The 12,248-nt window shown below is 41.9% G+C and overlaps 1 protein-coding gene across 8 annotated transcripts in view; it reads right to left on the reverse strand.

Annotated features, from left to right (window-relative positions):
• Nucleotides 1–12,248, reverse strand: part of LOC139264501 (ELAV-like protein 2) — a 145,717-nt gene that overhangs the window by 93,752 nt on the left and 39,717 nt on the right. For 6 of the 8 annotated variants that reach the window (XM_070881119.1, XM_070881074.1, XM_070881100.1 and 3 more), the window contains one exon: nucleotides 11,754–12,009. In XM_070881119.1, the coding sequence (XP_070737220.1) occupies nucleotides 11,754–11,994 (241 nt within the window). In that variant the 5' untranslated portion in view covers nucleotides 11,995–12,009. The remainder of the gene's footprint in view (nucleotides 1–11,753; nucleotides 12,010–12,248) is intronic. The other 2 variants (XM_070881109.1, XM_070881092.1) reach the window with 1 other exon arrangement.

Consider the following 12,248-nt stretch of genomic DNA (forward strand, 5'->3'; position numbering starts at 1 on the left):
TAAAATGATAGTTTTTACATTTTACATTTGTCTACATGATGTGAAGCAAACCTACTCATTATGAAACAAAGAACTATGATTGAGATTTTGCGGCGGTATTATAGCTGCCGAAAACTGCTGAGTTTGAAGTAAAGGCAAGTGACCTTCCCAGTGGAATCTTTTAATTTCCTTGTCCTAAGGTGAAAACTCACCCAACCCAAAATCAGGCCTGACTTTTGAGAAAAGCAATATTGACTCACTTAATTTGGACAGTCAGATTTTACCAGCACTACTACTCGATATTTAGGGGAAATAACTTTAAAAAAAAAATACTAAGTCAAAGATTGTGGAGTCATACAAATCTCAAGTGCAATATTTCAGATTGCACACCCACCCATTTCAAGGGCAGGCATAGTCCATATTAGCTTGGAAACCAGTGTAGCCCATTGACACAGTCTAGTAAACAACATGCTTGGTAAGAAGTTCCAATTGCAAAGTGTGCTACAAGCAAAAGGCATTTATCTCAATGACCTAACAGAGCAAGAATCCTTTTTCCAGTTGAGGGAAAAATCTGCTACAAGCTATATAAAACTGAGCGACCTGAAATCATGTAAAAATTATTCTAGTCTGCACACAGCAAATACAAAAAAAAGTCAAACTAAGCTCTCATACTAAGCTAAGCTTATAGAACTCCAAGGGTTAGAGAAGATTGGAAATGAGAGAGTCCAAAATGCCAGAACACAGCTGGCTTTCAACACAAACTGGGGAACAGGTTATTGTCCTTGAACACAGGGAAGATGCCATTTCCATTTTTCTCATGAGGCTATTTGTAGAGGTCCAATGAGAGATTAAAGGACAACTTGCAGACTCAGAATCAACACTGGATGTTCTAGCCAAAGAAAATGCAAGATCTGTAGACTGCAGCTCTTAGTCACGTAACCTTTCAGTTGAAGATCTGAATTACAATACTGAGCCGAGCCACTCATTTCCAAACAGGTTATGATTTTCATCAATTGAGTTGACACCCGCTTTGGAAAGAGATAAATGGCATGTTAAACTGAATTAGACTTCAGTAGGCCAACATTCACCTTGGTTTTTACTGCTTGGACCTGCACCAGCTACAAATTCAAGCCCTGCTGCAGGATTTGGGCACAACCTGAGCAGAGGGAATACTGCACTGTTAGGAAGTACCATCTTCCAGATGTGATGTTAAACTAAGGAGGCACCATCTCCTGTTCAAATGGACATAAAAGGTCCCATGGTATGATTCAAACATATTCTTCTGCTGTCTAACAGTTCTTCCTCATCCAATATGACAAGTGATCCTATTTGCTGTTTGTGGGATTTGTTATACAATTTGGCTGCTGAATTTCCTTAGTGCTGGCAATTCAAAAGTCATTCAAATGATTGCAAAGTGCTGCAAAAGATAACCCAGAAGGATATAAAAAGGTGCTATATAAAAGATTTTAAAATCACATCCTACTGGTTAACTGTGCTGTTCCACATGCTCTAAAGTAGACTATTTAAGCACAATACCCCCTCACCCCCACCAAAAGACTAAACATGGGTCCAAACCTAAACAGACAACACTAATACGCAATGACTCCAGGTACATAATCCAGTCATGGGACAAAATCCAAAAGTAGGGAAATGATCAAGACATGACTAGGTCATCAGAAGGCAAAGCCATGCCTGCCACCAAAGTAGTCCACATTGAGCCCAACTGAAACAAATTGGAAATGATTCATTTTAGTTTTATAGTTAACTTTCGTACTCAGTGGCTCAGGTCAGTCAAATTCCACTTTTACTACTTTTTCCAAACATGGAACATCAATTTGTAGTGCTGACCAAAATGTTCAAACACCAATTAATGTCAGACAAGTGGTACATAGTACACCATCTCAAACACTTCCTAGGACCTTATCTGTACAACTCATGTCCTCATTCCACAAATTTATATTATTGTACACCTTACCAAAATAGCAAGAGAAAATTACAATGTATTCAAATTAAAAGGAATGGAGAATGCAACACAGACCAATATTATATTTATAGTGGTTAAGATATTGGGAGGAACTATTCATAATCCTTAGAGTTGGGTCCCTACAAGAAAGGAGGGGGCAAAACCAGGGAATTATAGACCAGTTAGCCTATCAGTTGTCAGGAAATTACTCAGGTTGATAATTAAGGATAAGGTGACTAACACATTGAACAGTTTCCACTAAGCAGAGATCCATGGGTTTTGTAAAGGGTAGGTCATGCCTGACAAACCTGGTTAATTGTGAGAAGAGGTGATTAAAGTAGTGACCAGAGAAATGTCGATAGGTTATTTATATGGACTTCCAGAAGTCAGGAGATAAAGTCCCTCATAAGAGACTGTTGGCTAAAGTTGAAGCCCATGGAACTGAAGGCAAATTATAGACTAGTTAGGAAATTGGCTGAGGGGCAGGATACAGTAGGGATAATGGGCAGGTACTCTAACTGGCAGAATCGGATTGGTGGGGTCTCGCAAAGATCTGTGTTGGGGCCTCAACTATTCACTATATTTATTAATGGATTAGATGATGGCATAGAAAGCCACATATTGAAATTTGCTGACAAAAATAGGCACTATTGTAAGCAGTGTAGATGGAAGCATAAAATCACAGATTGATAGATTAAGTGAATGGGCAAAATTGAGGCGAATAGATTTCAATGCAGGCAAATGTGAGATCATCCACTTTGGATCTAAAAAGGATAGAACAGGGTACTTTCTAAATGGTGCAAAACCAAAAACACTGGAGGTTCAAAGAGACTTGGGGGTTCAGGTACAAAGATAACATTTTAAATGAACAGGTATAGATAATAATCAAAAAGGCTAATGGAATGCTGACCTTTATATCTAGAGGAATAGAATACAAGGGGGTAGAAGTTATGCTTCAGCTATACAAAGCACTGGTTAGACCACACATGGAGTTCGTGAGCCATTCTGGGCGCCATACCTGAGGAAAAGGATACATTAACCCTGGGGGTGGGGGGGGGAAGAAAGAGGAGAGAGTGGTGCAGCTTATGGTTACCATAAGGACACCTGGACTCGAAGGGTTAAATTAGGAGATTTTACACAAATTGGGGTTGTATTCCTTGGAATTTAAAAAGGTTAAGGGGTGATCTGATTGGTTTAAGATATTAAGTGGATCATTAGGCAGTCCCTTGGAATAGAGGAAGACTTGCTTCCACTCTAAATGCGAGGAGTCAGGAGCCTGAACAGTCCAATGCAGGAATTACAGTCTGTGTCATAGGTGGGGCAGACAGTGGTTGAAGGATAGGGTGGGTATGGAGCCTGGTTTGCCGCATGCTCCTTCCCCGGTCTGCGCTCGATTTCTGCGTACTCTCAGCAACGAGACTGTGCGCTCAGCACCCTCCCGGATGGGTCAAGGAAGCACAGACCACACTCAACCAACTCCGTTGGGCAGGCCACAGCATCTGTTTGCCCGACACAAGACTCCCCAAGCAAGCGCTCTATTCAGATCTCCTACACAGCAAGTGAGCCCCAGGTGAGCAGAGGAAATGTTTCAAGGACACCCTCAAAATCTCCTTGATAAAGTGCAACATCCCCACCAGCACCTGGGAAGGGGAACAGATAGGGTTGATAGAGACAAACTATTACTGCTGGTTGGAGTGTCTAGGACTAGTGGGCATAGTCCAAAAAAAAAGAGTGCCACACCTTTCAGGAGGGAAATTAGGAAACACCTCTACACACAAAAGGGTGGTAGAAATTTGGAACACTCGTCTGCAAACAGCAATTGATGCTAGATTGTTAATTTTAAATACGAGATTGATAGATTTTTGTTAACCAAAAGGTATTATGGGATATGAAGAAAAGCTGGGTATATGGGGTTAGGTTAGGTCATAGATCAGCCATGATCTCATTTAATGGCAGAACAGGCTTGAGGGGCTAAATTGCCTACTCCTATGGTCTTAAGAGTTTAAGTGCACTGGCTCCAAGGTATTTGGTTGTTAGACCACTGCACTGCTGATACAAGAAATAGTTGACACGCCTGAGAAATTTGACCTTTCATTTTGTATAAAGGTTAAATGAATTGATTTTGTTATACCAGTTACAGGTACAAACATTTGATGTGCTGAAGTTCAGTTAGCTTTAGACACCAGACATTACATTTTTATTGTTACAGCAAATCTAACCAGCTAAACCAAAATCACCAGTGCATATATCACAAACCACAAATTCTGTAACAATCTCAGTCTGATTTAGTTTCATTCAAGGAGAAACTTTTAAATTTAGAGAATTCATATTGCTTCAGAAAAGCTGTCCAATCTTTCCATAGATTAGCATATTAAAATAAATGCATCTATCTATCCCACAAGAATTAAACACTTACATAAATCAGTACAAATGTTCAAATCAACTGTGGTTTGTGTGTTGCAGTGTTGCTACTTCTAGATGTCTTTGCAGAGGACATTCACATTGCTTTTCCACAATTTTAAATTCAGGCAAGACCAGTAGTATGTGGCATAACCCAGCCCAAATGAAACAGATAACTGACAATCCCTACATTGTGGGAAGTTATTTATTGCATTAGCAGCTGGACATCTAGGTCCAAATCAGGTACTTTGCTTTGTGTCCTTTTGGGGGTAGCAGCATCTGCCTCAACTTTAGCACTAACTTGGGAAAAGTTAAGATATGCAAGCATGGTCTTGTTGCTTTAATTAACAGCACCCTAGGAACCATCACCTTGCTCCATCAAACTCCCTTTTAGCTAGGGGACCCAAGTTGGGCCGAATGGCCCATTTCTGTGCTGCATATTCTATACAACATGTTCTTTTGCACATGGTTGATTAATCCTGCAGGATCAAACCAAACCAGTCTACTTGATCTCCATTTTGTTCTAAAGGTGGATCTAGCAGTCTGTCAAGTATTTGAAGGAGAATCTCAGTAAATTTTCTGCCATTAAATATTTAAAATCTTGTCTGGAGTTTTTCTAGAAAAGACAGAGATAGAGGGGGGAGCAAAAAAGAGACGAAGCAGTAATGTCAGTTCACAATTTTAACAGTTTTATAAATACTCAGGAACACTATACAGCCCACTTATATACAAGGGGAGATCAGACATCTGCTCAATGGGCGTTGGATTGAAGAGGAAATCTGAGCAATCACTACCCATCCAGGAACCAGTATGAAGTCAAGTTTCAAAAGGAATGTAGATGGCTAACTAATGTCTTTAACTTTGCCTCAAATGACTATGAAAAAAGCACTGGGATCAGTTTTGGATTGCACTAATAAAAAAGCTGAAACATACTAGGCTGAATGGCCTCCTTTTGTGCTCTGCACTTCTATAGTTCTATGAATACTGATCGCATTAGTATTGGTGCCAGCTCAAATTTAGTTAATATCAGCTGAGCTGCAATCAGGCTTCTACCAGACTAGAAAAGTTGACAGATCTTGACATTAAATTTCAACAGGCTAGGACTACTTTACTTCTTGATATATGCCATTTTTTTTTTTTTAAATTGGGAATGGCTCTCGCAAGTGGATTGAGAAATTGTAATTAATTCACTAGATTGAATTTTAAATAATGAACAGCACAGCTGTGCTTGTTAGTAAGGAACAGACATTAAAGAAAAGCTGCAAGTGCAAATATGAAAAACAATGCAGGAAATACATCTAAAAAAGGTAACATTTCAGGCATGGACTGTCAGAATTGGTGACAAAAAGCAAACTACTTCTTAACAAATTAGGAGGGAGGGGGGAGGAGGAGAAAAAAAAAAACAGACAGGAGTCGAGGGTCAGGAATGCTGGCACCCATCAGTGGTATCTAATTGCCTGCAAGTAGTGTTTAATATAAAAGGACTAGAAAGTGAAAAATATGGATGATTTACAAAGATCCCACGATAAAAAGCATCAGAACAAAGAGGGAAAAATGCAGTGGGGATGCTTGGCCACCTCCTATTTCTCATCTGTAGGCTACCCCTTGGCGATATCTTCCGAAAACACCGAGTCAGTTTCCACATGTACACTGATGACACCCAGCTCTACTTCACCACTTCTCGACCCTTCCTTGATCTCTAAATTGAGAGACTGCATGTCAGATGTCAAGGACTGGATGAGCAGAGATTTTCTCCAATTAAATATTGGGAACACCGAAGCAATTGTTTTTGGTCCCCGCCACAATCTGCGTTCCCTAACCACAGACTCCATCTCTCTCCCTGGCATCAATCAGAGGCTGAACCAGGCATCATATTTGACCCTGAAATGAGTTTCTAGCCACATATCCATGGCATAACTAAAACCACCTTTTTCCACCTCCGTAACATTGCCCACCTCCAACCCTGCCTCAGCTTTACTGCTGCTGAAACTCTCATCCATGCCTGTGTGACCTCTAGACTTGACTACTCCAACTCACTCCTGTCTGGCCTCCCACATTCTACACTACGTAAGCTTGAGGTCATCCAAAACTCGGCAGCCCCTGTCCTAACTCCACCAAGTCACGATCAAGTGCTTGCTGACCTACATTGGCTCCCAGTTAAACACAGATTTCAAAATTTTCATCCTGGTTTACAAATCCATTCATTGTCTTGCCCCTCCCCATCTCTAATATCTTTCAGCCTCACAACCCCACAAGATGGCTGCGCTCCTCAAATTCTGCCCTCGAGCATCTCATTATAACTGCTCAACTATCGGTGGCCGTGCTTTCAACTGGTCGGGCCCGAAGCTCTGGAACTCCCTCCCTAAAACCTCGCCACCTCTTTTAAGACACTCCTTAAACCCTACCTCTTTAACCAAGCTTCGTCATCTGCCATAATTTCTTATGTGGCTCGGTGTTAAATTTATCTGTTTTGTCTCGTAACACCGCTGTGAACCATGTTAGCACATTTAACATAGTAAAAGGTCCTATATAAATAAAAGTTGTTGTTAAGGTGGTGACATTCCTCAATGCTGAGCGGACAGAAATCCATATACTAAGTGTAGAGAAGTCCATCGCCAAAAACATTTAAATATGCACAGTGGGCTCAATTTTGCCCAAGCCAGTTTTCTGGCGTATTGCCAGAGTTACATCCGTTTTTCTAGGCCAGAATTATTTTGTCAAAGTTGCCCCGATGTATAATTCAAATTTGGCGCCACGAGCACACCAGTTGCCTCGCCGGGGGGGGGGGGGGGGGGAGGTGGCGCCTGCTGTCTGCGCCAAAAAGGGAGGGGGGAGGTTGGCACCTGCTGTCTGCGCCAAAAGTACATGTCGTACCTTTTGCGCATGCGGGGGTGGGGTGACTTTTTGACATTTCAATGGACGCGCATGCGCAGTACAGCTCCGGGTTGGCAATCGGCCATTTTTAAAGAGACAGTTGTGTGTAAGACAATGTTGAGTGCTGAGAGAGCATTAGAAAAATCAGAGGTGCAGCAATACAACTCATTGCAGTCTCGTGACTACTTCTCTTCTCCCCCTGCTTTCCCCAAACTCATTGCAGTCTTCTGATCGGCACAACTCCTCTTCTCCCCTTCCTTGCAAACCCACCCCCCACCCCACCAGGCTTGTTTTCCAGCCGAGCCAGTATCTGGGCATGGGGCCGATTCTGACAGCCGACACTACGACCCTCCAGTCCTGCTTGAAGGCATTAGGTGGTGGCGTGCGAGTAAAAAAAAAAAAATGAAAACTTCAGAAATCCAGGAAACTTCCATGTACTCCATTAAAAGGTTAAAAAAATTGAACTTGATTTATGGATATTTAAAAAGTGCTCTTGACTCCCTCCAAATACTTCGCTGAAAAACAATCACATCTTTCAGCACCGATTTATCAATGCGCACTGCTTTCTATTAACTCACCAAAAGGTTTTTCGGGAGTGGCCAGATACACCAACCTAGGATTAAAAGTTTTTGGGCAAACTGTGAAAAATGATGAAAACTGGCAAAGACGTGAGGGAGCATGACATCAAAAAAACCTAACTTAGCAAAATCATAACTGAAGCAGTTACACCAGTGCAGATTCCAAGGGGAAACTGAATTAAATACTTATGCCCAAAAAACAGCGCAAATGACCTGGGAAAAAGATTATAATGGACTAAATTTAAATAGCAGCCTTTTGTGTCGTTTGAAATTCATATTTTTTGGTCTGAACCAGCAGGAGCTATTGGAAGGTGGAGATCTACAAGTCCTACTATAAAGAACAAAATGTTCTTTCCACTTGTCAATATATGGACTTGCAAGTCTAATTCCAAAAACTGCATTTAAAAATGACATTTTAATGACCTGAACCTGGGTATACAGGCATAATTTAAAAGTTTGCAAATGACACAAAACTCAAATGTGGTAAACAGTGAGAATAATACAGACCAGGAGGACACAGGCCCCTATTTTCACCACAATTGTGCACTTTTTGGCATCCAAACATTTTTTGGCGTGAAATACTTACTTTCCAATATTCACCAACATCAACACAGTCGCCGATCAGGTGCGCCAGTTTAAAAAATTCTGCCGCGGACACAAAACCAGATCTGGACTTTTGGCCGTCCACGATTTTTCAGCGTGGCGCACACGGCCCAATAACCCCACGCAAAAAAACCCATTAACTTAAGGGATCAGCGCAGGGCATAAGAGGACAGGAGCGAGGCAATAAGATTACATGATAATATACCTTCCCACCCACAGGGAACTCTTTTTGGAGCAAGGAAAGAAGATTTCCGAGCCAAAGGACTGCTCCCCACCAACTGGACCTGCTGCAATCCCAGGCCAAATGCCCCACCTCCGCCCCCCCTCCTCCTGCAAATTGAAGTGGGAGGGCCATTTGGCCCGGGATTACAGTAGGTCCAGCTTGGGAGAGGGGAAAAAAAAAAAAGAGCGGTGGCAACAGATCCAACCCGGGGGGGGGGGGGGGGGGGTGCGGTGGCTACGGGGTCCAGCGCGGGGAGGTCCTTTGTGGCCTTTCGGCGGTGATGGGGCACCAGGCTTTAGCGTCTCTGGTTGCTCTGGCAGCATCAGCTTTTCGCGCATGCCCAGAATGTTTTTTAGCGCAGACTTGAAGCTCCGTCCCCCAGACTAACTTTGGAGTGCGCTGCACCAAATTCAAATGTCTTTGCGCCAGAATTAAAAAAAAAATCGGGACTGTCAAACGTACACAAAAAAAAGTTAACACGCGCAGGTGCCAAAAATCCAGCAAGTGATAGGGGCCATAGATTGGTGAAAGGGGCAGACGCAGACACATGGCAGATGCTATTTAATGCAGAGAAGTAGTGATAGTTTATATTGCCTCTCCGGTTTCATAACAAATGTAAGTGGTACAATTTTAATGGAGTAATATGTACACAAATCTTGGAAGATGACCGGACAAGTTGAGGAGACGGTTAAAAAAAGTATATGGGATCCTTGGCTTTATAAATATGGAGACAGAGTACAAAAAGAAAGTTAGATAAACGTTTATAAAGCACTGGTTAGGCCCCATCGGGGGTAGTGTGCTCAATTCTGAGTACCATACTTCAGGAAGAATGTCAAGGTCTTGGAGAAGGTGCTGAAGAGATTTAAGAATATAAGAATTAGGAGCAGGCCATATAGCCCTTCAATAAGATCATGGCTGATCTTAGACTTCAACTCCACTTCTGCCCGATCCCCATATCCCTCAATTCTCCTAGAGTCCAAAAATCTCAGGTCTTGAATATATTCAACAATTCAGCATCCACAGCCATTTGGGTAGAGAACTCCAAAGATTCACAACCCTCCGAGTGAAGAAATTGTTCATCAGTCTTAAAATGGCTGACCTCTTATGCTGAGACTATGGCAGACTGGTCATGAAAGTAAGCACCCATGGGATCCAAGGCAAAGTGGCAAGTTGGATCCAAAATTGGCTGAGACAGGAAGCAAAGAGTAATGGTTGATGGGTGACTGGAAGGCTGTTTAGTGGGGTTCCACAGGGCTCAGTACTAGGTCACTTGCTTTTTATGATTAAGACTTGAATGTAGGGGGTATGATTAAGTAGTTTGCAGATGATACAGAAATTGGTAGTGTGGTTGAAGAAGAAAGCTATAGACAACAGGAAGACACCAATGAACTGGTCAGGTGGGCAAAACAGTGGCAAATGAAATTCAATCTGGAGAAGTGTGAGGTAATGCATTTGGGGAGGGCTATCAAGGAAAGGGAATACACATTAAATGGTAGGACAAGTGTAGAGGAACACAGGGACCTTGGAGTGCTTGTCCACAGATCCCTGAAGGTAGCAGGCCAGGTAGTTAAGGTGGCACACAGAATACTTATATTTTATACCTCGGCTAATAAAAGGCAAGAGCAGGGAGGTTATGCATGAACTGTATAAAACACTAGTTAGGATACAGCTAGAGTACTGTGTGCAGTTGGTCACATTACAGAAAAGATGCGATTGCACTAAAGAGGGGAGAGAGGAGATTTACAAGGATGTTGCCTGAACTGGAGAATTTTAGCCATGAGGAAAGATTGGATAGGCTGAGTTTGTTTTCTTTGGAACAGGAGGTAGCAGAGGGGAGACCTTAGAGGTGTATAAAATTGAGGGCCTGGATAGAGTGGATAGGAAGGAGCCATTTCCCTTAGCAGAGGACAATGATTTAAAGTCATTGGTAGGAGGTTTAGAGGGGATTTGAGGGTGGTAGGGGTCTGGAACACAATGCCTGAAAAAGGGTGGTAGAGGCAGAAATCCTCACCACATTGAAAAAGTACTTGGATATGCACTTGAAGTGCCATGGCCTACAAGGCTGCGGACCAAGAGCTGGAAAGTGGGATTAGGCTGGATAGATCTCGGCCGGCGCGGACACAATGGGCTGGAATGGCATCCTTCCATCCTGTAAATTTCCATGATTCTATGCCCCCAAGTTCTAGACTCCAGCCAGGGGAAACAACCTCAGCATCTATCTGGTCACTACCCCTCAGAATCTTACATGCTTCAAAGAAATCACCTCTCATTCTTCTAAACACCAGAGAGAGAAGTCGTCTGATCTACGCAATCTCAAAATCGTACCATGGATGCGGGACTTTAGTTACGTGGAGAGACGAGGGAAAAATATGTTTTCCTTAGAGCAGAGAAGATTAAGGGAGATGTAATAGGTGTTCAAAATCATGAAGGATTTTGATGAGTAAATAAGGAATAGATTTAAGGAACTGACAAAAGAATCAGGAGATTTTTTTTTTTTTTTTTTATAAACGCAGAGTTGTGTTTTGGATGGACTGCCCGAAAGGGTGGTGGAGGCAAATTCAATAACTTTCCAAGAGATATGGATAAATATTTGAAGGGAGAAAAAACATGGCTAAGGGGAAGGAGGTGAATAGGACTAACTAGATAGCCCCAAGAAACATAGAAATAGAAAATAGGTGCAGGAGCAGGCCATTCAGCCCTTCGAGCCTGCAACTCAATTCAATATCGTTGCTGATCATGCAACCTCCGTATCCCACCCCTGCCTGAGAGCTTGCTGTATCATTGTCCGATTCTAAAATATGTACGTGAACCATTTTACCTTTATACGGCATGAGCTATGCAATATATCTACATCATTGTAAATTCCTTTAAGTAGCATCTTGCAAACAGTTCCATAGTCTTATCTTGGCGAAGCAGATGCAAACTAGCAATTGAGCTTATTTTCAAATGGGGAAAAAAATTGATACTATATTTGGCAAGTAATATCAAAAGTTCCAGACAAATATGCATCTAAATATCTGGGGTTGCGTCGTAGAAAATTGTCTGCACTGGAAGTTCCGCACATATATTCTAAAGAGAAAGTGGCTACAACACCGAAACAAACAGAACATACAACTCTGAAGTGCCAAGATACCTGTTATTTTGTCCCGTACTAGTTTGCAGGATTCTATTTCACCAATGCTGCCAAACAGGCTTTTGAGCTCCTCTTGTGTCATGTTTTGAGGCAAGTAGTTGACTATTAAGTTGGTTTTGCTGTCCTCTGGCATGGTGTTACTGTCAACAGGTGATGAGCAGTTGTTTGTGCCAGTGTTGGTGTTTGAAGGACCATTGGTTGTGTTATTACAAGTTGGACCATTGGACAGTTGTGTTTCCATGGCAGCAATTACCTGCTAAAAATAGATAAGTCAACATTACCTTTTTGAACTCATTTAAACAACCTCATTCAACATAACCCAAAGACCTTAGTTAATTTTAGCATCTTTCTGAAATGGCAATATACCACTTTAAATTTAAATTTTGCCTGCTCTTGCCTTGACTTAGATTATCACCATACAGTTTTTGCTGGAAGGCTATAACAAAGAAATTGTTTCAACATATTTGCTTCTGTTTTGATGCATTTGAAAATCGG

The sequence above is a fragment of the Pristiophorus japonicus genome, chromosome 1 (genome assembly GCF_044704955.1).
Source record: "Pristiophorus japonicus isolate sPriJap1 chromosome 1, sPriJap1.hap1, whole genome shotgun sequence".
NCBI lineage: Eukaryota > Metazoa > Chordata > Chondrichthyes > Pristiophoridae > Pristiophorus > Pristiophorus japonicus.